Source organism: Dermochelys coriacea, chromosome 2 (genome assembly GCF_009764565.3).
Source record: "Dermochelys coriacea isolate rDerCor1 chromosome 2, rDerCor1.pri.v4, whole genome shotgun sequence".
NCBI lineage: Eukaryota > Metazoa > Chordata > Testudines > Dermochelyidae > Dermochelys > Dermochelys coriacea.
Window position 1 is genome coordinate 249,274,824 of NC_050069.1, and position 26,924 is coordinate 249,301,747.

At 41.0% G+C, this 26,924-nt stretch overlaps 1 protein-coding gene across 10 annotated transcripts in view; it reads left to right on the forward strand.

The window, feature by feature from the left end:
* The window catches only part of DIP2C (disco interacting protein 2 homolog C), a 513,143-nt gene that overhangs the window by 334,493 nt on the left and 151,726 nt on the right, over positions 1–26,924 (forward strand). For all 10 annotated transcript variants that reach the window (XM_038391694.2, XM_043509595.1, XM_038391695.2 and 7 more), the window contains 2 exons: positions 20,356–20,481; positions 21,448–21,657. In XM_038391694.2, coding sequence (XP_038247622.1) covers positions 20,356–20,481; positions 21,448–21,657 — 336 coding nt within the window. The remainder of the gene's footprint in view (positions 1–20,355; positions 20,482–21,447; positions 21,658–26,924) is intronic.

A 26,924-nucleotide genomic window follows, 5' to 3' on the forward strand; every position in this document is an offset into this window, starting at 1 on the left:
ATTCTTCTTGAAAACAAATAAACTCTATGTGAGTTATGAAGCATCTGAAAGAAGGTCAACAATTGAAATGCATCCTCTGAAGAGATCATCAGAGCTGGAGAAGATGTCAGAGCTGGATAGCCTTTGGAAGATTTACTTATTTATAAAGGAAATTCAGGGTCTCAATCTGGCACTTTTATTGAGCTTGAAATGAATTAATTAAAACACAAAAAGGGGTTAGTCTATGGGAAGACCAAAGTATATGTACTTGCATAACAAGGAATATGAACCGTGACTGGAATGTATGGATTTGGAGAACTGTTACCGCTGATGCACCTTTAATAAGTGTTATCCCGGAGAATGAGGGAAATAAAGTTAGATGATAGACTTACTATATAGCTGGCCCAAGAGTGTCTTAATGTCTATTAAAATGGTTCACTGTAGAATAAATAATGAAAGAATTCATCTGCTAACCCTTCAGGTCAGTGGTAATTAATCATCAACACAGAGCCATCACTGAACTGGGAAACAAGGGTCAGGTGTCCATGCTGATTCTTTAAATTGCTAGCATTCTGTTACCGTTTATGGTGAGATTTTTTTAACCCTCTTGTGGTTAAGAGGAGATTGCTTATTTCTTTTGATGATCTTCTTGGGGTATGTTCCCAGACCTTTTGTTCAATGTGCTCTCTCTTGCGGGAAATAGTAAGGAAAGGGATGCAGTGTTATCACTATGTAGATGACAACCATCTCTTCATTCTTTCATTTGATCCAGCTGGTACAGTATCAGACTTCCCAGAACCTGGCGGATATGGTGATTTGGATGTGAGCAAAGTGGTAGTATTTCAATCTAGACAAAACAGAGGTTGGGGGGAAAGACATGGAGAAATATGATAACTGCCTCAGTTAATGAGGGGCCTTTGCCCATTCTTTGTCTGAGAGCTTTTCAATTTTGGGTTGCTTTCTAACCCTGGACAACTCTTTGAATCCCAGCTGACACCCTTTTTTTCAGTCCACATCAGAAAAGGCAGTTCTGAGAACTCCACATATGGTGCAGAATGAGGTAGATAAGTTCATGGAGGATAGGTCTATCAATGGCTATTAGCCAGGATGGACAGAGATGGTGTCCCTAGCCTGTTTGCCAGAAGCTGGTGTAACACCGACAAACCTCGGTCGTCGGCGGGCGGGATCGAACCTGGGATGTCTGGAGCTAAATGCGTGAGCCTCTACTGCATGAGCTAACAGCCAATTGCCTGTTAGCTAAGGCTGTAGAGCAGACTCATCATCTCTCTCTCTAAGTGGTCTCAGTGCCACTAGATGGGACAGAACACCACACCCAGGAGGTGTGTGGGTTACAGTGGGATGAGCAACAGGGGATGGATCGCTTGATGATTACCTGTTCTGTCTGCCTCTGGGGCACTTGGTATGGGGCACTGTCAGAAGACAGGAAAATGGGCTAGATGGACCTTTGCCTGACACAGTATGGCCGCTCTTACGTTGTCTGCTCAGCTGGCAGAGACCGTGCAACAACAGTTGCCTGTTGGTCTCTAAGTGCAACTCAAGATGTTCACGTTAATATATAAACACCTATGTGGCTGAGACAGTCCCATCGCAACAATTGAGGTCACCTTGTATGAATAAGCCTTTCTCTGCATGTCTGCAGTGTCCTCTGTGAAAGAGTCTGCCTGCAGGACATCTGTAAATTTAATTTCACCTTACTCCCCAGCAATGGGCTTAGGATGTAAGGTGTTGTTAGTAATTTGATTTTGGAAGGGAACACAGCTGAAACTTTGGATACTGGGAAGGGAATTTCTTCTCTTCCTCCTTTTGGGTAGAGGCAGAAGTTTCTAAATTTGGAGGAGGCGTAGGGGGTTAAATTTCTTGTCCCCCACCTCAGGAGTCCTTGATAGCAACCAGCTACTTGAAAATCCACTGACTTTGAGGAGCCAAGACAGGTAAGCACATTAGTTCAACGCTTTTCTGCTAAAACAACTGACAATGAGTTAGACAAGGTGGACAAGATATTTGTTATTGGAAGTCAGCCCAATAGAAGATATTAACTCACTCACCTTGTCTCTCTCATATCCTGGGACACACAGCTACAACAACAGTGCAAATGAAAAAGTTTATGTTGGCAGCTGAACTTTACAGCCACTGAGATGATTTGAGTCATTCACAGCTCCGGAGCTAGTGTGTCAAGCAGTTGGGGCTGCATGTTTTAAGTTTGGTTCACATTATGGGAGCAATGGAGGCTAGAAGTTGAGGCCTTTTCTGCACACGATAAAGCTGCACCACTTTTACTAAAGCTGTTATTTCTTTGCCTATTAGTTAAACTGGTGCAAAGGCTCTTATTTTAGTTTAAACCAGAGCTTTTTCTATAGCTGGTCAGAAAATGGCTTATTTTCTGCAGAAAGTTTTGACTACTCAATGCCAAATTCTGGGTCTGTCAGAGTTTTCAGGATAAAACTGGCTTTTTTTCCCTACTGAAAAACCAAACACAACTTTGTTTATTTGCTTTCGGCCAGAAGCCAACAAGTTTTCAGCTGATTCCTCCCCCCCCCCCCCCCCCCCCCATTTTCAGGTTTTGGTTTTCCAATTAAAAAAAAATATCAAAATTTTGAGGAAAGCAGAAACTTTCATGAATGGTTGTAAATCCAAAACCCAATTTTCTGTCAGAAAAAAGTTGACAAAGATTTTCAACCAGTTCTCTTTATTTGAATTTAGCTTAAGTCAATTAGGAATCTGTTTAAACTAAACCAAAATAGGCCCGTCTTAAACCAAAAGAAGAGTATCCACTGAAAACCAGTCTGTGGACAGTTAAATCGGTTTAAAGCCCAATGTTATTTAAACTGTTACGACTTTCTCATATAGAGAAGGACTAAAGATTTGCCCATACTGGAGTTTTTTGCAGCCTAGCTCTCTAGAGTGCTTTTTCATCCATAGCTCTCAAGTGCTTTACAAAGGAGGTCACTATGATCGTCTCCATTTAACAGATAAGGAAACTGAGGCAGATGGAGGAAAATGACCTGTCAAAGGTCACTGAGCAAAGCAGTTGCTGAGCTGGTAACTGACCCTGGGTGTCTTGGGTCCCAGGCCAGTGGTTCGTCTAGTAGACCACACTGCCTCTCCTACACCGGCATAGCACCTGTGGAAACCCCTTGTTTCTGCACTTATGTAAAAAGGGACTAGTGCTCATTCCGTTTACCTTGTTTTCAAATGAACAGCTCCCATTGACTTCAGTGGGAACCAGGGTTACTCAGCACCTCTGAAAATCCGGGGTATTATGGGCCTGTTTAATACAATGGGAGATTTGCCATTGACTTCAGTAGGGCCAGGAGTTCACTCCAACATTGTATACTTGGTTGCTTAAATATAAATTTATGAGCCTAACATTAGGTACTCAGGTTTGAAAAATTTTGTCCTAGTTTTTTTTTTTTTCAAATGAAACTTAGATTCTGCACTGCCACTTTAAGTCAATTGCACTACAATTTATTTGTCTATATCCTTCTAGTAAATACATGTACCTGCGTACAGTACAAACTTTACTAAGGATAATTAATCTTTCCAAAATCCATCAGGAAAGTTAAGCAAATATCTCCATTTTACAGCTAGAAACCAATACAAAAGCTCATTTAGTTAAGATCACCGAGTAATGGACCCTGAGATGAAGTCACTGGAGGAAGCAGACTTCTACATTACAAATAAAAGATTAAATATACAGAGGAGTCTTGCATGTTTTGTTGATTTCACTTATAGTGTAGAGTTAATGTAGCTTCAAATCTCACAATACAGAGATTCTTGATAAGAGGTAGAAGCTTTGGCAGCTAATTGTTTTAGTGATTAAAAGACTCCAATATAAAGGAAAAGTAGCCTTGCATTTCAGAAAGCTGTAACAGCATTGGAGTTCACTATTCAATTGTTGCAGCCCGTAGTTACACGTTTCCTCTTTGTGTTGCAGCGTGTCCTCAAGACACCCAGCTGCAGTCACAAGTACTACTCCAAAAGGTATAATCCCAGTTTTGTCATTTGCCTTTTCAGCTTTTGCCTTTGCTACACTTGCAGGTTCCTATCCTAGGTATTAACAAGAGTTCCACCGCTGCCATGGAAAGCATGGCACGATAACTGTATGCTTCTACCATTCAGATTACAGAGAATGTAAAAACACAGGGCTCCCAGCTCTTCTCCGTTTGAACAGAAGGGTGCAGACAAATATGCACCATGGACTCAACTACCAGCTGTTATGTGACAGTATAACTTAAAACCTTTCGTAAAGCACATATAATTAAGTCCATGCACTAGTCAAATTTATTTGCCCATCCTCATAAAGCCACCCGTCCTTATTTGGCAGGCCATAAAATAAAATTCAATAAAATTTTCAAAAGTATGAAAGTCCTTTTTTCAAAAGTGATTTAGGAGCCTAAGTCTCATTGCAAGTCGACAGGACTTAGGTTCTTAAGTGTCTTGGAAATTTGTGCCTTCAGAGCCTAAGAGGGGATACAGGCTCCTAAATTGCTTTTTAGAAAAGTTTACCCTAGAGCAATAAGGAATATCTCAAGACTTTCATTTGTAGCCTCGAGGACCCTCAGCTAAATGAATGGCTTATTAGAATTGGATGATCTTACATTAGAGAGGGAGCTGATTGTGTTACTATTGGATGCCACATTCCAGGATAACTAGCATCCCTTAGTGTAGCTGAGAAGCAATGGGATTCAGAACAGCTTCTGCCACAACTCTGCCTACTTTCATGTGGAGAGCAATTATCGAAACAGTCAGACACTGCCTGCCCCATAGCATGCAGCCTCATCATCCACAACAACATAGCACTAATACAGAGATTCACTTAGCTTCAGCTCATCAAAAATGCAAGTGCTGAGGCCGTTTTCTATTTACCAGTGAGTGCCCTGTATGGGATGAGCATAGCAATGTCTGAGATCACCAGTCACCTAGCTACTTGACAGCAACCCTTGAGGTGTTATCAGCCCGAGACTGATCAGACCACATTATCTGCTTTACCACCCGTCACTGCCAATTAGCACATCTTGATCCTGCTTCTAATAAACACTGGTGCCATATTATCTCTATTCAGAGTACTTATGTGCAACACTTCTGGAAATTCCCACTCAGCATATCCTTGGTTTCACTGGAAAACTATGGCAAAGGTCCAGTTAAAGTCACAGGAGACTTTCAGCTACCAGTCAAATTTAAAGCAGTGACTGCCAACTTATTGTTTGCCCTTTATAATGACCTCCCATAGTACTAACATTCTCAGGACTGACTTGTCTACAGTTCTCAAGTTTTAGCCAAAAATTAGTCCTGCTGACATTTACCTCCCTAATCCTGTCTCCCAAGAAATGAGGCCTCACCCATGTTCGATTGCTCATGTCAAGCCAGGCCTACACAACTATCCTCTAGGAGCTAGGTTGCTTTGTGATACACAGTTACAATTTGCTTTGTAAAAAGAAAAGAGTACTTGTGGCATCTTAGAGACTAACAAATTTACTTGAGCATAAGCTTTCATAAGCTACAGCTCACTTCATCAGATGCATTCAGTGGAAAATACAGTGGGAAGATTTATATACATAGAGAACATAAAACAATGGGTGTTACCATACACACTGTAACCAGAGTGATCACTTAAGGTGAGCTATTACCAGCAGGAGAGCGGTGGCGGGGGGGATCTTTTGTAGTGATAATCAAGGTGGGCCATTTCCAGCAGTTGACAAGAACATCTGAGGAACAGTGGGGGGGGGGGAATAAACATGGGGAAATAGTTTTACTTTGTGTAATGACCCATCCACTCCCAGTCTCTATTCAAGCCTAAGTTAATTGTATCCAGTTTGCAAGTTAATTCCAAGCTTATGCTCAAATAAAATTTAGTCTCTAAGGTGCCACAAGTACTCCTTTTCTTTTTGCGAATACAGACTAACACGGCTGCTACTCTGAAATTTGCTTTGTGATACACTACTAGCATCAGATGCATCACTGTACTTAGTTACAGCTGGACACAGTTCCACTAGATGTACAACTTACTTACGCAAACATAACTCTCTTTATCTTGTTCCCCAAACCACCTCTATTTGTCTGTTCATCTAACTGTTGTGTGCATCGTGTTCATAATCCTAGACTGTGAGATCTGTGGGGAAGCGGCAGTCGCTGTTTTACTCATTGCAAAGTGTCCTACACACACGGGCTCTGATCTGTGTTGGGTCCTCCAGATGCTATGGCAATATAAATAATATATAAATTACCTCTAATAAGGAATCCTCTAGCATTCTGAACTCATTACTGCAGAGCTTCAAGGATTTGACATTATCAATGTAATTCAAACTGTGTTTTGTCTTTTCAAATCTGGTAATGGGGAAAAAATAAGTGAGTACGATTTGGGATTGAAATGAGGCAAAATGGGGGGTTGGGAAGGCCTGAGTGGATATAGAGATGTCTCTCAGAGATGTGGGTTGATGTGAAGTGAAGTTGAGAGATGAGAATGGGAAAATGAAGGTAAAATCTGGAAGTTGATGGAAAGAGGTAAACAATAAGGCCTAAATTTTCAGTGTCTAGTGATTTGGTGTACCCAACCAGCTTGGTTTGCAAAAAGTATTGACCATCTGCCCTCTGAAAGCCAGACCCTTTCAAGATGTCTGAAATTGGGGCACTCAGAGATACTAGTTACCTTTTGAAAATGTAGGGTTAAAATCCAGAAAAAGAAAGAGGAAGGAGAAAAGGAGTTAGAGAAAAGCAGTTAACACAAGAAGTATGTGAGGTAATATCTTTTATTAGACCAACTTCTGTTGGTGAAAGAGACATCCTTTCAAAATAAGAAATCAGACATAATAGAAGGAAAGAAACTGGAATGAATAGAAAAGTTAGAGGAGGAAGCTCAAATGAGATATTTGTTACAGTTTAAAAATTGTAAATAGAAAATAGAATGCTAAAAAGTTACAATAAAGTGTTCATGTGTCTAAATCCACACCCACACCCACTATGATTGTGTGAAAAGTTTCACTGCCTCAGCTGGCAATGGGAAAGGTGCCTAGTGGGCGGTGTTAGTTCCATTCTTATGTAAGATCTTTTAAAATTATTTGTACAAGAGAGGACAAGGTTTGTTAATAAAATTTGCAGTTGACTCTAAATTAGAAGCATTTGCAAAATATGAGCAAGAACAGAGAAATAAAAATTAAGTGAAAAACATGAACAGAAAAAGTAAGATTCAGCTTGGAAAAATGCCAATATATATACATGTGGTGAGAAACCCGATAAAGAGAAATGCTAAAGAATAGTGAAAAGCAAATCAGCCATGAGCAGAGAAATAACATCCAGTATTGGTACTCCCACAGCTGGAGTATTTCATTTCATTTTAGTCACCTCCTTACCAGCAACAAAAATGACAGTGTTGAGAGGGGTAACCTATGAAGAACGACTAAAAGACCTTCATTGACAAAGGTTGTTTAGCGAGAATGAGCCAACTCTGCAGTATCCAAAGGGCTGAAAACTATTTGAGAGAGGCAGAGATAGAGCTGCAATTTGGCCCCTGTGAACCCTGCGTCTATGGCTCCTATTTGATTTGGGGGAATTCAGAATGTGAGAGAACGTCAGTTTTCATTAATAAAAAGAAAAGGAATACTTGGGGCACCTCAGAGACTAACAAATTTATTTGAGCATAAGCTTTTGTGAGCTATAGCTCACTTCATCGGATGCATTCAGTGGAAAATACAGTGCGGAGATTTATATACACAGAGAACATGAAACAATGGGTGTTACGATCTAAACTACTACATGCCACAAGGGGCCACAACAGTGGTTCCCTTAACCCACCCAGCAATATTGTTAGTCTATCCAACTATATTCTTAGCCCAGCAGAAGAATCTGTCCTATCTTGGGGCCTCTCCTTCTGCCCCTCCACAAACATGATACAGTTCTGTGGTGACCTAGAATCCTATTTTCGACGTCTCCGACTCAAGGAATATTTCCAACACACCTCTGACCAACATATTAACCCACAGAGACCTTCCTACCAACACTGCAAAAAGAAGGATTCTGGGTGGACTCCTCCTGAAGGTCGATACAACAGACTGGACTTCTACATAGAATGCATCCGCTGACGTGCACGAGCTGAAATTGTGGAAAAGCAGCATCACTTGCCCCATAACCTCAGCCGTGCAGAACACAATGCCATCCACAGCCTCAGAAACAACTCTGACATCATAATCAAAAAGGCTGACAAAGGAGGTGCTGTCATCATCATGAATAGGTCAGAATATGAACAAGAGGCTACTAGGCAGCTCTCCAGCACCACTTTCTACAAGCCATTACCCTCTGATCCCACTGAGGGTTACCAAAAGAAACTACTGCATTTGCTCAAGAAACTCCCTGAAAAAGCACAAGAACAAATCCACACAGACACACCCCTGGAACCCCGACCAGGGGTATTCTATCTGCTTCCCAAGATCCATAAACCTGGAAATCCTGGACGCCCCATCATCTCAGTCATTGGCACCCTGACAGCAGGATTGTCTGGCTATGTAGACTCCCTCCTCTGGCCCTACGCTGCCAGCACTCCCAGCTATCTTCGAGACACCACTGACTTCCTGAGGAAACTACAATCCATCGGTGATCTTCCTGAAAACACCATCCTGGCCACTATGGATGTAGAAGCCCTCTACACCAACATTCCACACAAAGATGGACTACAAGCCGTCAGGAACAGTATCCCCGATAATGTCACGGCTAACCTGGTGGCTGAACTTTGTGACTTTGTCCTCACCCATAACTATTTCACATTTGGGAACAATGTATACCTTCAAATCAGTGGCACTGCGATGGGTACCCACATGGCCCCACAATATGCCAACATTTTTATGGCTGACTTAGAACAACGCTTCCTCAACTCTCGTCCCCTAATGCACCTACTCTACTTGCGCTACATTGATGACATCTTCATCATCTGGACCCATGGAAAAGAAGCCCTTGAGGAATTCTACCATGATTTCAACAATTTGCATCCCACCATCAACCTCAGCCTAGACCAGTCCACACAAGAGATCCACTTTCTGGACACTACGGTGCTAATAAGCGATGTTCGTATAAACACCACCCTATACCAGAAACCTACTAACCGCTATTCCTACCTACATGCCTCCAGCTTTCATCCAGATCGCACCACACTATCCATTGTCTACAGCCAAGCTCTACGATATAACCACATTTGCTCCAACCCCTCAGACTGAGACAAACACCTACGAAATCTCTATCAAGCATTCTTACAACTACAATACACACCTCCTGAAGTGAAGAAACAGATTGACAAAGCCAGAAGAGTCACCCGAAGTCACCTATTACAGGACAGGTCCAACGAAGAAAATAACAGAACGCTGCTAGCCATCGCCTTCAGCCCCCAACTAAAATCTCTCCAACGCATCATCAAGGATCTACAACCTATCCTGAAGGACGACCCATCACGCTCACAGATCTTGGGAGACAGGCCAGTCCTTGCTTACAGACAGCCCCCCAACCTGAAGCAAATACTCACCAGCAACCACACACCACACAACAGAACCACTATTCCAGGAACCTATCCTTGCAACAAAGCCCGTTGCCAACTCTGTCCACATATCTATTCAGGGGACACCATCATAGGGCCTAATCACATCAGCCACACTATCAGAGGCTCATTCACCTGCGCATCTACCAATGTGATATATGCCATCATGTGCCAGCAATGCCCCTCTGCCATGTACATTGGTCAAACTGGACAGTCTCTACATAAAAGAATAAATGGACACAAATCAGACGTCAAGAATTATAACATTCAAAAACCAGTCGGAGAACACTTCAATCTCTCCGGTCACTCGATTTCAGACCTGAGGGTGGCTATCCTTCAACAAAAAAACTTCTAAAACAGACTCCAAGGAGAGACTGCTGAATTGGAATTAATTTGCAAACTGGATACAATTAATTTAGGCTTGAATAGAGACTGGGAATGGATGAGTCATTACACAAAGTAAAACTATTTCTCCCCCCCACCTCACCCCCCACTGTTCCTTAGATGATCTTGTTAACTGCTGGAAATGGCCTACCTTGCTTGTCACCATGAAAGGTTTTCTTCCTCCCCCCCCCCCCCCCTTCCTGCTGGTAATAGCTCATCTTAAGTGATCACTCTCCTTGCAGTGTGTATGATAACACCCATTGTTTCATGTTCTCTGTGTATATAAATCTCCCTACTGTATTTTCCACTGAATGCATCTGATGAAGTGAGCTGTAGCTCACGAAAACTTATGCTCATATAAATTTGTTAGTCTCTAAGGTACCACAAGTCCTCCTTTTCTTTTTGCGAATACAGGCTAACACGGCTGCAACTCTGAAACCATACACGCTGTAAGGAGAGTGATCACTTAAGATGAGCTATTACCAGCAGGAGAATGGCGGGGGGGGGAGAGGAAGAAAACCTTTTGTAGTGATAATCAAGATGGGCCATTTCCAGCAGTTGACAGGACCTGGTCCTGCTCCTGGTCAACTCACAACCTTTATACCCTGGCTTCCCCTTCTGTTCAAGGAGAATAATACTTAACCATCACAAACCTCTGGTGATGTAGGTGGTGGTAGTTTCTAAAGCATTATGTGTGTGCTAAAATGCACAGTAATGTGCATACTTCCCTTCAGTGGCTGGGGGCCCCATCGAGGTTCCTGCTCCCCTTTGGTTATCTGAAGAATTATCTCTTGGATCTGAACCCCCACCAAATAAACAATTAAATCAATGTTACTGTGTATAAAAACATGCCAAGCAAGGTCTTTATGAAAGCTTGTAATGACCAAGCAGGGCAGTGGTCAGCCAGGCAGGGGTTGCTTCCCCAACCAGACAAGACTAATTCGAAGCACCTAGCATTGTACAACCCAGGTGGTTCAAATGATGGATCATTAAGGTTAATGGGAAAACAATGAGACATCCCAGCTAGGATTTCCCCACCTTCAAAAACCATGAGTCCCTATGCTACAGGGGGGCTTTTTAAAAGTATGCTTGAAACTGAAGTCTTCATCCAGAACCTGAGGGACAGTCTCAAAGGCAGAAGGCCATCCATGTATGCTGGGAAACTGTTCAAAGGCAATTGGTAATTTGTATTAAAAAAGGGACTTTGTCTGATGCAGAAGTGCAAAGCTAGAAGTTGCATCTTCGTTTGTTTTCTGTGTAACTTGTATATGTTCGCTTTCCCTTACCAGTTCATCTTTGAATGTGTGAGTTTTGTTTGTGTGATTTTTCTATTAAATAAACCTTTTATTTATTTTACCCGAAATGGGGTCTCCGTTGTGCAAACTGTATGGAGTGTGTGTGCCAAAGTGAACTGATAACTGAGGGCTGGTTTCACTACTTCAGGGGTGACGAACCAGAGGAGAAAAGTCCAAGTGTCTGGTAGTATCTTGGGGTAGACGGATTTAGGAAGACTTGGGACCAGAAAGGTTATTGGGGGTCACACTGCAAGGAGTAACTAGGCTAGTGGAAGCCAGGGTGAGACTTTTAAATTTGTGTTGTGGCTATTGACATGAGGGCTGTGAGCCACACCAGCACAGCATTAAGGTGCCCAGAGTTACAAAGCAGGCACTGACAGAACCCCTCATGGGTCTGGGTGATCCCAAAAAAGTCACAGCAACTATCCAGAACCCCCTTTTCATCTTCAGGAGGAGAAGAAGGGCTGAGCTCTGGACCTAAAGATCCCTGAGAACATATTGTCATGTGAAATGAGTCAGTTAAATGTGGGGTGTATCCTATAAAGCCATTTTCCTAAACCTTCCCACAATTCCTCAGGCCAGTCCTGTGCCCAGTGGTGTGATTATAATAATAGGAATTGGTGCCATAGGATGAGGAAGAGAGGTTTTTTTCCAACAGGCCCACCCACAGAAAAGCAAAGATAGCTCTCGGGAGAAGAATTATTTGAGGTACAAAAAACAAGTATGCGAAATTAAGAATGGAAAAATGTAGGCTGCATGAGAATAAGATTCTTGACATCTATGATGCTGTGGTGTAAACTCCCTGGAGGATAAGAGAGAAATAACATTACTTGACACATTTATAAGTAGAATGCACAAAACACAAGAAACTGTATTAGAGATCATCCTCTATTGGAGACAAATTGGATGAAAATTGGTCTTCTCAATCTCTAGCCATGATTCTTAAAAACTGTTTGCTTGGATTCAGGATATGGTAAGTTTCGGTACCTGCTGTGGCAATTTCGTACATGTCAGAAGGATAAACAAAATAGCACTGAAAATTTTAGGGAAGAGGGTTTTTGGAAGTTAAAAATTCCTAGAGTTAATAAAAACAATACATTTTTGTTTGAAATATAGGAGCAAACCAAGTTTACCCTTTTGATCCTAGAAACTCACAACTCTTATCTGAAATATAAAATGAATACACTGAGATTTTTTTTTTAAGGTTGTGAGGGGCTATATGGTAAATATGCAGGAGAACTATTTGGTAAATACCTCAAGACCAGGAACATGAGACCTTGGGTCTCATGGGAGTGAAGATTGTGCACAATGTTAAGTAAGCGCACTCCAATCCAGTGATTTGCTAACAATTATAGAGTGCTATGAGATACCACAATATTTCTTTATATCTAGAGTAAGAAATGACTGAACTTATCAATCAAACAACAATTGCTTTTTTGCTTGGAACTGCAAAATTCATTTCCTTGCAGGACTTCCCTAAACTGAACTGAGCCTGGGAGGCTCTCAGTTGTGTACTGTGCCCTAAGGTAAATGGATCTCATGGGACAAGACAAGTTTGAAGTGGAGGAAGCTGGAAACTTACTGTAATGAAAAGAGTAGATGTTTGGAGGAGGTTCAGTGTGAGGATTATAGAGTATGTTACCTTAATACATAGTTCAGAAGAGAGACTTTCCTTATCACAGAGCACGCAGATAAATATCTGAGGGTCGTTTTCTCCTCCTTCCCATTTGATGACCTTCTGATGGCCTGATTTCTGACTACATCAAAGATGGACAGAAAACTACAGACTTTCTTGTTGTCAGAAATATCAGATCATCAAAAATATGGAGTGTAAATAGTTAAAGAGGGCCATGCAGCTAATGGACATTGTGGAAAAGGGCATGTAGAATTCTAGAGACCTATAAGTTGCAAATTTTGCCATGACTCCTTAGGAACTTCTTAACCCTTGAAAGTATCCCCCTGCTCAGTATCCTACAGTTCAGAGGACTTATACAGTTGTCCTGAGTATCCAAATCCCCTCTTCCTCTATGGTCCAGATCTCCCTCCTCTTCAAAATGAGATCTCACTCACCCTCTGACACCTATGAGCATTTAAGATGGGCATCTCCTGAGCTGGCCAGAAGCCCCATGGTTCCCATCTCACCTGCCTTTCTCTGGAGTACATACCAAATGCTGACTGCCCAGTCTCCTGTTGGCTTGCTGTGGAAGGGGTGTCATATCGCAGGACCATAGCAGTGCAAATATAACACAACTTTGTCCCATAGAATTAATTGGGAAAAGTAACAGTGGGATTGCCTCCCTTTCCATAGACAGACTAACTCTTCGGCATGCAGAACGTACAACCATGAAAACAGACTGAGGAATAAATGTAGGAAAGGCTGAGAGAAAGATGGTGTTCATAGCTGACTATTGCTGTACATTAGTATACTCTAGTGTCTTTGTTCCTAAGGCGTTTCAATTAAATCTGGAATACAGCATCATATCAGGTTAAAAGATAAACCAAATAAAAAACAGAAGCCATGCTAAATAGGGCACCTTCTGGGGAAGTTTAGAAAATTAGCCGTGCTAACAGAATAAAGAATCTGCTACCTAGGAGTAATGCACTGCAGACAAGCAAAATGGATGCAGAAGGAAAGAGAAGTTGCCTGCTGTGGGGCATTCTGGTCCATTAGATCTGGACTGAGCTAAGCTTCAGAAAACGTGAGTTCTGGTGCTGCCTCTGATCTGCTATGTGTCCTTGAGTAAATCTACTTAGTTTCTGGGCTCTTGTTTCTCCTGCACACCTTTGTCTCTCTTGTCTATTTAGATTGTAAGCTCTCTGGAACAGGAACTTTCTCTTATTGCGTTTTTGTACAGCACTAGCATAATGGAACCCTGATTTCAGTTACTGTATTGTATCAATAATAATGTGAAGAAATGTTATCAGAACATATAATCAGCCCATCCCTATCCATAATTGTTGAAATAGGAACCAGAAAATGAACATTACTGTGGTTCCTATTTGATTCACGACTTAACATTACTTTTAAAATTATGTCTTGCCTCTCTAGTCTTTCACAGAGGGAGTAGGGTGGATGGGAGGGAGACTGAATGAACAAAATATGAACAAATGCAGCGAAGAAAAGAGGCTGAGAAAGGAGTTGATTTATCCAAACTTTGCTAAATATTATCAAACAGCTTAGGAAAACTATCTGTCAGGTTGAATAATGAATCCCGCACAGGCTGCATGAGCATAAGTTGAGCAATTAGCCGTCCCAATCATGCCACTTTGTTCTGTGCCATTTATTGATTCCCCAGGAATAAAAGCACAAATTGAATCCAATATAGAGGTCAGCCAACCTATAACAGTTCAGTAGAATAGAAGAGAAGGAACTGAACATTAATACCTGCCAATCTAGACAGGAGGGGTGATATTCTATTCAGTACTTTAGATTTTACATTGAGCTTTTCTTGTGCAAAGAGTCAAGTGGGAAGAGGGAAGATTTTGTTACCTAGATGAGTGCTTTGAGGGGTCAGGACCTGGAATCGTTTCATCAGCTTTAAAAGAGTAGTCTGGATAGCACAGACTTCTATATAAAAGAACATTCCTTCTGAAAGCATTTTCTTTTCACTAGACCCAGTCCTTTTCAGTAGGCCTGAGTGAACTACATCACACCATATCTGCACTGGAAAATCTAGTAGATGTTTAAGGAGAGAGCATATTGTATGGAGTGCTAGAATATAAAAAAAAGGGATGAGGGAAAATGTTACTTGTTGGACTGTCAAATGATTAATCGCAAGATTAAAATAATAATCGCCATCGATCACAGTTTTAATTGCACCATTAAACAATAACAGAATACTATTTATTTAAATATTTTTGATGTTTTGTACATTTTCAAATATATTGATTTCAATTACAACACAATACAAAGTGTGCAGTGCTCACTTTATATTATTATTTTTGATTACAAGTATTTGCACTGTAAAAAGATAAAAGAAATAGTATTTTTCAATTCACCTCATACAAGTACTGCAGTGCAATCTCTTGATCGTGAAAGTATAACTTTCAAATGTAGAATTTTTTTTAACATAACTGCACTCAAAAACAAAACAATGTAAAATTTTAGAACCTACAAGTCCTCTCAGTCCTATTTCTTGTTCAGCCAAATGCTCAGACAAACAAGTTTGTTGACATTTATGGGAGATAATACTGCCCGCTTTTTATTCACATGGCCGCATGTCACCACCAGGGGCTTTTTGTGCAGCCACAGTCTCCTGGGCAGTGATGGGGGCAGGGAAGCAGTGTTTCCTCCCCCAGCGTCACCAGTAGGGGCTGGGCTCTGCCCCCCTCTTGAGCCACAAATGCCAGAGAAACCAGTCGCTGGTGAGTTCCTCACTTTCCCGGGGGGCAGTGGAGCTTGTGCTTCAGATATGGGGTGGTGGCCAGCAGGCTCCAGCCATGTGGCAGTGGTCCAGCCGCTAGCCCCGGGCTCTCCCACCCCTCCATTGTCACTGGCCCCTGCTGTGTCCTACAGCCCGGGTCCCCGGGCTACAGTCCCTGTCCACGTGGCTGCAGGGCTTTGGTCCCTGGACTCACTCCCCCACCCCCCATGGTCCCCGCTGTGTCCTTCGGCTTCGTGTTTCTCTCGTGCAGTCCATGCCCCGGCCGCATAGTGATGGGCCCCGGGCTCCAGCCGCTGGGCTTTAGGATCTGGCCCTCAGCTGAGTAAGTCTGCTGTGAAAAATGATATTTGTGTGTTTGTTAATATCACTTTTCACTGCTGTCCTGCTAGCTACCAAGTCTGCTGCTGTGAAAAGTGATATTAACAAACATACAAATATCACTTTTCACAGAAACAGACTTCCTAGCTAACAAGTCTTAAAAAAAAAAAAGCAACCAAAAAAGCAAAAGAAACAACAAAAGGAGAAGAACATGCAAAGCACATTATTTGTTTCAATTCTGTCTAGGTCTAGTAAAGAATAGAGAAAACCGAACATTATTTTTATTATTCAGCCTGCAAAAAAACTACATAAATAAATTACCGTGATTTGGATGTGTACATGTGCATATTTATAAGTTTTTCCTAAAGTTAATTAAATATTTTCGGAAAAATTGTCAGAACAGCCACCAGCAAGAGTTGGTGGCCGTACTGTGAGGCCACCAAAAGATTTATTGTGAGAACCCCTGCTATAGCATCACATGGTAGGGAATACGAGGTGCTTTGTATTGACAGGGCTGTGAGAGATTAACAATTTCCTTTCCCTAGGGGGCCAGAATAACCCCACCCACCTGTATTCTTTCTAGGCAGTACCAAATTCTCTCTCGTTCTGTTGAACAAGAAATCACGATTCACCATTCCCTAAATTCCCCTCACAAACCTACACCAGTTCTGGGTACATTACTAATGCCCCATCTCCTGCAGCAGCTGTTACAAAGAAATTGTGGGCAAGTGGAGGAAGAAGAGGCCATATACAGCCTATGAGGTGCCTCAGCCATCACTACCCCAATATAAAAACTTTGAAAAGTCCTGCAGACTGGCTTAAATCAGACCCAAGGGCAGGAACAGAGACATTTTTGAAGAGAAATCTAAATTTTTTTTAGTTTTTTTTCTCCATCCCTCAGGTAAAATTAGGAGCTTTTTACACCAAGGCAAGAGTATCAGATTGCCATTAAGATTGATGCATTTTGTATGATAGTCCCTCAGAATGGATTAACAAAACCAGGCCCATCTGAAATACTATCTGGCTACAGTGAAAAGGAAATATACTAGTATGCTTCCTTCAGTGACTGTGCTCTAATTAGCTTGTGGATCAGAAGACCAAGAAACAACAGCTACAGCGAAGAGCACAGCTTGTAGGAAGTGGCTATAGGGCCATTGAGTAGAATAGCCCCTTTACATTTATAAGCCAGTACCTACAGCTGATTCAGAAGGAAACAAATGCTTAACCCGTTACAAGTTGTCACAATTGTAGGGGGAGCTATGCTTTGGAACCTTTTAGTCGGTAACCTTTGGCATGCGGCTCATCAGGGAAATCCGCTGACGGGCTGGGACGGTTTGTTTACCTGCAGCATCCGCAGGTTCGGCCGATCGCAGCTCCCACTGGCCATGGTTCGCCATTCCTTTCTTTTTAGCTAACCCTTAATCTTGCCTTGGTCTGTTTCATCTAGCCTAATTACCTCCATCTGAGCATTGTGAAAAGCAGCCTGCTCCACTTCAATTGCTGCTTCTCTCTGTCTCCCCACTAGCTAGCATGACGTTCCCTGGGGAGCCTCTGACTGCTCACTCAAACCCCACCCTTTTCTGGGTCCAGGGTCTTCTAATAGCTTGGTAGCCTCTTTTATATCATTGGGAAGAGTAAACCATTCATAGCAATGGGTGGAGCCAGGTAGGAAGTATTCCTCAATAAACAGTTGCCCTTTCATTTCCTCAAGGACTCTTATTGGTGTCAGTGTTTTATTTTTTCTACTTGGTTCCTTAAGCAAAAAGAGTTGTTAAAACTCCATAACAAGTACCCCCTCATAAACACAAACACAAGCATTTACCAGTTCATCACAGAGGTATATGAAGACAACTAGCAAATATCTGTAGTAACTTTGAAACTATTACATGGTTTAATTGTAATTTCATTTTACCTTTCTTTTTAGACTCATTTACTTCTTATACACACATGTTGGAATTGCTGAGTCTCAATGGGCTAAAGTATTTTCTTAAATTAAAACTCCCAAAGTATTTATGGACCAGGAAGAAAGTACTGCCCCCTCTAAAAAGAAAAAGAAGCTGAACTTGAAAAGCCTGCTATAGCTTTTGAGGATTTAGAAACCAAAACACTGAGAATTTAAAGTCCAAACAATAGACTAATAATTTAAATAATATATTTCAGTAAACTGTCCTCCTTTCCTCCTCAGATTTATTAGATACAGTTTATCTCCCCCCCCCCCCGCAACAATTGTAGTTTGAAAGAAACCAATATAGCCTGATAATTTCCAAATAACTCTTCCTATTGTAATCAGTAAGATGTGACTTCTTCATAGGAATAGTCTAGACTAAAGAAAAGGTGGCAGGATGACTTTTTTTTTTAATAAACTTGTCATAATTTACCCATAATTCCCACTCTTAAAGTGAAAATCGAAATTTTCCCCAGTTTATTTAAACACAAGTGGTCTCTTTTGCTGAGTATATTCCAGTCCTACATATCTGAATGTTATGGGGGGGGATGTTATTGAAAAGGTATCTTAAGAAGACACAGATGAGTAAGAAATAACTTGTTATATTTTTATTTGTATTAAACTTTTTAACAAGCTTTTCGTTATAAGGTAGTTTAAAGAGGAAGGCTTAAGTTCTTTTCTAAGGATTTGACTAACTTGACTGAAAAAGGAAAATCTAGGTCTTTTAATAATATTAGTATTATAATCTTTTTCCCAATTCCTCTGTTTTGCCCTGTCAATCTTGCAACCCCTTTATGTGTAATGTATGCGCTTTCCTATTTCTCTTGTTGCTTTTCCTGCCCCTCTTTCCCTGTTGTATGTATGTAATCCACATAAGGTTTAAAACAAACACAAGTCATAGTTGAAATACTCTTTTTGGTTTGTTTGTTTTTAAGTGTGGGGTAGGAGCTCTTCTTAAATTCTTTCCCACTCTGAGAATGTGTATAAGATAAAACTAACCTTTTTTTGTTTATTATATGGTGTTGCACCTCTTCTCCCTCTGCCCCCCTCATCTGTCCCTTCCCCCCCCCCCCATAGAGAGAGTGATAGGCCAGCTGAGGAAATAAAGTAAAATAATAGCTCACTCTCCAGGGTGTTGCTGCTGTGATAATTAAGAAATTAGGGGAATAGCATGTTAAATTAAAATAAAATAACCACTGTGTTTCTGCTGTTATATTTGGGGAGAAACAGATGCATAGTGAAGCACATGAATGCTAGAAAAGCTCCTTATTGTGAAACTTTGAGCATGTCTATTTGGCCCTGCAGTTTCTGGGGCGGGGGGGGGGTGTAAATTGAAGAGCTCACCAAAATGCTGTGCTCTAACTCCCCTGTGTGGATGTATGGGTGCAAACTTACAGGTCCTGAATTGGCACTAATGTCATCCACACAGGGGAATTACAACACAGCACTTTGGTGAGCACTGCTGTTCACACTCCCTTAGTCTGAATGGCGGGGCGTTTCAGACATGCTCTTTATCCTGGAGGAATGATGTGGATGCTGTTGGCAGTACTCTAGAAGCTGTATAAGCTAAAGAATGAGCACAGGCTTTGGCACCTAGAATGTCTGAGTGCCAATTGTTTTTTCTTGCCCACCCCATCACTAACTGATCATAATAATACTTTACACTTCCGAAACGCATGCAAAGTTTTAAGACCAATCAATGGCAGAAGTGGGATTAGGACTGTTTTCATATCCTCAGTCCAGTTGATCTCACCAGGGTGCTGCCACTGCTTCTTTCATGATTTTTCACAACCCTATTACGTTTCAAGCATATCTCTTATGTACGTAGCTGATATGACTCTTATGCGAACAGGAAACCTGGTTCACTTCTTAAATACAAACGAACATCCTTTCATTACAAGTCCTTGGCCTGCTACCAGATGAAAAAGCAAGGATGTTTGCTGAGAGAGCTGTTGCTTTAAAACAATACTTAACAAGGGTGTGCTGTAGGAAAGACCATTCCATTCTCACACTCTGAAAGTAGAAACAGCTGAGAACAAACTCTGATAAAGGTCTGTCAAGGACCCAGAACCCTCCAAAAGGTAATTGTGGCTCTTCACCATTGCTATATTTTCTTCACTTTCTGTAGCCACCCCTACTTCCTGAGCATGAATCGCTTAACACAGTGGTCCCCAACCTCTCTTGTGGGAATAGGATATTGCTATTCCCAGAAGACTGTGGCAGGTGCCCAACACCCCGCTTCCGAGAAGTGGCAGTGGTAAGAAGCGCTACTGCCGGTATGCCGCGAAACAGCAACGCTTCTCGGCGGCATTTCGGCAGCGGGGTGTCCTGCGGGCACACAAAAATGCCTTGGCGGGTGCCATGACACTCACGGGCACCGCGTTGGGGGCCCCTGACTTAACATGACCAGTTAGCCTAAATGAAATACAATTTAACTCTGTTGCAGATGCATTGTGTATGCATGCAATGCCTTTCACTTTGAAGGCTAACCTGAATCTCTTTCTTTCGTTCTAGATGTCCATACAGAAGCAGTTCAGGCAGCTCTTGCTAAACATAAAGAAAGGAAGATGGCAGTCCCCATGCCATCAAAACGACGTTCATTGGTGGTGCAAACGTCAATGGATGCCTACACGCCTCCAGGTGAGCAACTTCACTGTATATTTTATTGATATGAAAGACACATGCTATATGCTGTCAAAATCAATCTCATCTAAATAAAATATCCAATTAACAGATGCAACATGTCAAGGACAGTAACTATAACATTAAAGCCCGAGGAATCTAAGATGGTTTACTGGGTAGTTGAAGAGCCAACAAGGAGCCATCACCCACACATATGGTGCCCCCTTGTGGTGGCTAGGTTTGCACATATCTTTGTGTTCTCGTGAGTGAAATAACTTTGTGGCTAGCACTGTGTGCTTCTTGTAACACTTTGCAGTGCTAAAGATTCCTCCCATACTTCTTCCCTCTTGGCCCTGCAGTTCTCTGGTTGAATCCTCTGCACTTCTATGGAATGTTCTCTTTATTTCTTCTTTTCTAACGTTTGTCAGCCATTTATCTTCTTGTTTCTGTTCTTTCAACCCCTAGCAGGTGGAAAATATCGGAAGCAAGTGCACTTCTGACACCTGCTGAATCAATGACATGACAGCAGTGACTAAAACATTCCCTAGAGTATGACCGCCCTCCAAGGTGAAACCTCATAAAGGTTTCATAAACCCTCATAAGTAGGGGTTTGCTGCTGACTTTGCGTTGTGACCTTTGGAGCATCGTTTAAGCATTCTGTCTCTGAGTTTTCCCATTTGCTCTTGTTAAGTGCTTTGAGATCTTTGGACTGAGAACCACAACATAACTAAATGTATTTGTTTTGTTCCATAGAGAAATACCAGAAGCAGCAACCTTGCTGCAGGAAAACCCTGTCAATGTCCTGTAACACTTGGTTCTGTTCCAGTACTTACAGTCAGACAAAACTCCCCTTACTATAACTACCTGCTGCCAATGGGTGTTGAACTGCAGTTCTCTTTTTTATTTATGTGCCTTATTTCCATAAAGAAGCAACACCATCATGCACTTACATCACAAATAATGAAGCCTGTTCTCAATTATTAGATACCTCCTCTGGTTCAGAAGACGAAGGCTCTGTACAGGGCGACTCCCAGGGAACTCCCACCTCAAGCCAGGGAAGTATAAACATGGAACACTGGATCAGTCAAGCGATCCATGGTTCTACCACATCTACCACTTCTTCCTCCTCAACACAAAGTGGAGGCAGTGGCGCTGCGCACAGGCTAGCTGATGTTATGGCTCAAACACATATAGGTTAGTAAATCATCTTTTTTTAGCATCTTTTTTCAGCTATTTTCCCTGTATATCTTTTCATTTTAACTTCAGTCTATTTCATAACACTTAGCTGATGTTACTGATGTGAAGTTGAGACATAACTGTCCTTACAGCAACTGCTGTGCTTTTTCTTCTTTTTTTTTCCTCTCTCTCTATTTTTACAATATGTTTAGGGAGAGACATTTTTATTTATTTAATCTCAATCCAAGTTTCACAATAACTTCTCAGTTAAATATCCACAGTAGCACATGTGGTCTAGCACTGCATGGCTTCCCTGTATGTTACAGGAGTCATGCAAATAAGCCCCTTTACTGTGCACTAAAAATGTACCTCCAGAGAACCTCTGAAGCTAGCTAGTGCAGCTTTTACGCAGCCTTCCCATACTACTTCAGTAGTTGAATTCTTCTGTCAGTTTGCATGGTTTTCTGTAACTCTCCATTAACACTATGATCATGGTCCTTTTAAACTGCTTTTTATTTTTCTATCTCTAGGTAGCTCTAGAATCCCTAGGCTGGGATGTGTGACTGGTAAATACCTTGTGAAGGGAAAATTCTTGAAGAGAAAGGTGTAATAGTGTTATGATCTATATTGTTAGTTGGTTGTTTACTTCCTGTGTTTTCCCAAGGGAATTTCAAGTCTTGCTTTCCTTTAAGGGGCTGAGGTAATAGGTATTAATTATTTCTGCATGTTTGACACTGACATATCTCTTTGTCTAAATGAAATAGCCATGTGGAAAACTAGGGTTGCTACCCACTCTCATTTTTGAATGGCTGATATTCATCCTGAATAGCTTGTGGAAATTTCAATTCCTAAGTCAGATTTGGAAGATATTGGAATAAATATGGCAGCCTTAGCGTGACAATGTCAGGATATTACATGTGATCAAGGTTCCTGTGAAAATATATCTATCTACTCCTCAGCTGAAAGAATTGTATGTTAATGGCTTTCCTAGCTTAAGTAGTAAATGAAAGCATCTTAAATGTTCCCTTCTCCTGTTGTCACTATGTCTTCAGGTAACACCTGTATTATTGGTTAAGTAATCCTTTCCCCAAGGCTCTTGCAGTAAAGCATTGCAGTTGGAAGAAGCAGTTGTACTGTATTCTTAAATTTGTGCTTAATGAATAGCCCAGAATCTTGTTTTAGAAAAGCATACGTTTCTGAACAGATTAATCACTGCGTTTGGTTCTCCTCTATGACTTCATCTTGAAATGCTAGAGGAAATTATAGCATGGAGAATTAAATTTATCCAAACTCTGAAAGGTTGCATTACTCACACATACCAAGTCTCAATGTGGCTTAAATATAGCTTTTTATAAAATAATCTGACATTTCAGTAATTTAAAAACTGGCACAGTAAGTCTTCTCTCTTTTTTTTTTTACTCTGAGTTTGCAGTAAACAGTACAACATTTATAGAACTAAATCAAGAAGGCAATATTTAGAGAAAGGGGGGGAAATACTTTTTTTCCCTCTCGCTCTCTCCCTCCGCCTCTCACTCTCTCTCTCCCTCTCTCACCCCGAAAATCAGGCACCTTTAAATGTTTCTCATGTTGGACAATCAAAGTCACTATCTAGAAATCTGGGGCTGACATTATTTTCTGTAGATCAATTTGATACCAGGCATAAGTTAGCCTTCATATCTCTTAAATCGTATGAACCTGTTTTAGATATAGAACTTGACTGTGATCTTAGGGTTGTCATCTGTCATTGTTGCAGAAATGTCTGCTAGAAGTAAGAACCACATAGGTACTAACTCGTAGGTAAGTTATTGCATGAGTGAGCTGTTCTCGCTACTCTTGTATGGAATTGCAACTCAAATGGCTCTTTCCTTCCTTTTCACTTGACATCTGGGAGGATGGGCCTTGCATTTAAATATATTCTAGTGGGTAATTGTCACAGATGATCTTCCCCTTTCAGAAATGGATGGTAAGACATAGCAATGTGCCAGTGAATAGCAAGTGTAGCTGGACAATAAGATAGTCATCTTCAAAAGGGGGAAAATGGGACAAAATTCTACCTTGCCAAGTCCCTCAATTACTTTTAAGCAAATTAATCTTGTTACAAAAAATGTATATCCTCATGGCATTGTGCTTGTTCAGTACAGGGACCTGCTGTTCTTCCTTGTAGACTAATGTGTCTTTGGAGATGTCATCTGAAAATATGTTAGGACAAACTGCATCACATTCTGAAAATGCTAATTTTGATCAATAGGATTTTAAAGGGCAACTCTAAAGACCCGTAGGTGAAAAGTACAAAAAAACCTCAAAACAAAACTCCATTCTGATCGCAACAGGGACTTTCCTTCCAGAATACATCACAGAATCAGATTTTTCTAGTGTTAGTGTTGTAATGCAGTTTCAAGAGGGGCTTTGATAAAAAATATTTAGCTATAATATAATCAGAGTTCAGAGTTCAGCTCTGTGCATCATTTGGATAATTTGCATAAGCTATTATATGCTTTTAATGTTGTACTAGTCATTTAATTGGGGCTGCTGCTGCTCCTTTGTGGCATAAGATCTAGAGCAGGATAGATTTCCCTTTAAGAGTCTTGCGTCTTTCCTTTAAACTACATAGAGGTTTTTTAGTTCAACGTAGGCCATGAATGAATAGTGGCCGACACTTGAATTTTAAAGAGGGACACGTTAAGCTAGTGGAACTCACCAATTCTCTAACACACAATCTTTTGAAATCAATCTTGTATTTATTTCTATTGATATCTTGGTCTTCAAGCCTTTCATCTGTGGTCAGATTAGGAAAAATACTTCCTGGAGCTTAGAAAGGTGGTACAAACTGTTTGGTCAATATTAGGCACTTCATAAAGAATGGGAAGATAATAAGTTAATGCTTCTCTGTAATACCTCCCCACTTGTACAGTAACTTCTTTGTGCCAAGTAGGAACTAAAAATGCACAAAATACCCTGGCATTAGTTATTAATTCTTCTAAAAATAATGACATCTAAACTGGAAAAACCAAAGTAGACTCTAGGATGGACTGCTTTAGAGGGTAGAGTTGGGAAACAATCAATGAATGGCACCATAGCTCTTTATGGAGCAGGGTGTATGCACCAAGGAGTTCTTCGATGGCTGCTGAGTCTGATCCACAAGTGACAGTCCTGCCCACAGGTAGGGTACACCCAGGCACTAGCAATATTCTGAATCCAAGCAACAGATTCTTTCCTCCTTTGATGCTAGTTACCTCAAAGCTTTATCCTTTCCACTTCGCAATGTCTCTCTCCATCTACAGGCTGACTCCGTCAACCAGAGTGGCATTCTGTCCTCCTTTCCCAGTCATCTACAGAGATTCCAAAGGATATGAAGTGATTCTTGCAAGCATCCCAAAATCTGTGCAGTGCTCTGCCTCTTTTTCTAGACCCTTCGCGAGCTTCAGAGTTCAGCACACTCTTTGGGATCCTGTAGTCTGGCATTCACTTGACATGTCCAGGCCATCTGAATCTTTTCTTACAAATCAACATTCCCATGAATGACATAGCAGCATGATTTAACACTTCCACATTTGTCACCTTGTCTTGCCATCTTATTCGAAGAATTTTACGCAAGCATCTGATATGAAAGCTGTTCAGTCTTTTGGTATGTTTGACATAAGTTGTCTGTGTTTGAGCCATATAGAAGTGTGTATAAAACACATCTCATAAATAAGTATTTTCATTTTAGTTGACAATTTGTTATTGTTACAGGCTCAGTCTTGCAAAAGATCAAAGTTCCTGGCTGCTTTGCCAATTCTACTAGTGAGCTCAGCATCAAGATCTACTTTGCTGGTAACAGTAAAGCCAAGGTAGCAAAATTGGTCAACAGCATCCAGACGAATACCATCTAAAGTGATATCTGGAACTGGTTCTGAAGAGCCTTGGAGCATGATAACAGTATTTTTCAAGCTTATTGTTCACCCAAAGATTTTGCATGAATCAGAGAACTTGATAATAAAATGTTGTAGGGCATCATGTGAACCACAAGAGTTGCATCATCTGCAAACAACAGGTCCCTTATGACCTCTCCACAGGTCCCAGGGAAACATCTACCCACATAAACTTGCATTTTTAAAAACAAATTCTGTATCATTCTTATTCCTGTGAAGCACAGCTGAACTTCTATAGATCCAAAACAGCATGTGAAGGAAAAGTTGCTCTGAAAATGTAAGATGTGCAAAAAACAAGCAGCTCTTCCAGTTTATAGCCTGGGGCACATCTTTCTAACCTGAGCAATTGTGCTTCATACCTAAGTGTTTGTCTACACTACAACTTAGTGTGCAGCGAGCCAGGGTGTGAATGTAAGATGCCATGTAGGCATGCCCTTGGATGGTCAAGTTGAAGTCAGCCACCAAATGCATCTTATTAACCCAATTACGTAGCTGGTTTGAAGCGTGGCAAATGAAGGAGCAAATCAGCTCCAGATTCTACTCTTATCAGTTTATCTATAGTGCTTGGATTCTCTCATTTCCTTTCCAAACAAGTTTGAACAGGACTCTAAATGTTTTTCCATCCCTGTCTGTCCACAAACGATTGTGGTTTAAAAAGCAGTTAGTGTAGTAAATGGAATGTGTTCAACAATACAGTAAATGGTAGAATAGGAAGTCTCGTAACATTTTATTATACAATAAATTCATGTCTATCATATGTAAGGGATTGGATTTCTTAAGCTTCAGGTGTGCCTAGTGCAGTTGCATGTTATGTATCTCTTTAAAACAGCTATTGTGTTATACACATGGGCTGACTTTAAAATGTATGTGGTGGTAAATATTTTGGGAAAGGATAACTGAAAATAGACTTGCATGCAGGTGAATGTGTCACATGGCCAAGAAGTCTCTAAATATAATACACTAAGGAAACAAGGTGCTTAGTTCAAAAAAGCCAAATTTATACTGAAGATATTGTGCTGCCATTGACACAAGTAAATCAAAAGGGGGAATTTCCATCTCCCAACACATTTTTATTAAATGGAATGTTAGCTACAGAGGATGCTCTCTTTCTGAGGCAGGACTTTTGATTGTAAGCTAAAAATGGCATTGACTAAAAGATAAATATCTCTATAAATACAGAATATTTGTCCTGTAGAAGCTTAAAATCCTACCTTTGTATGCCTTAAATGTGTTTTCAATTGAAAATCAAAGTCTTCTTTCTGAAGTAAAGGTTATACAGGTTTCTAATCAAATTAATATATGAACATCTGGCAAAACATGTCTGCCACATGTGCCAACCTTAAGTCTGTGTTAGAATGGGCAAATTCACACATG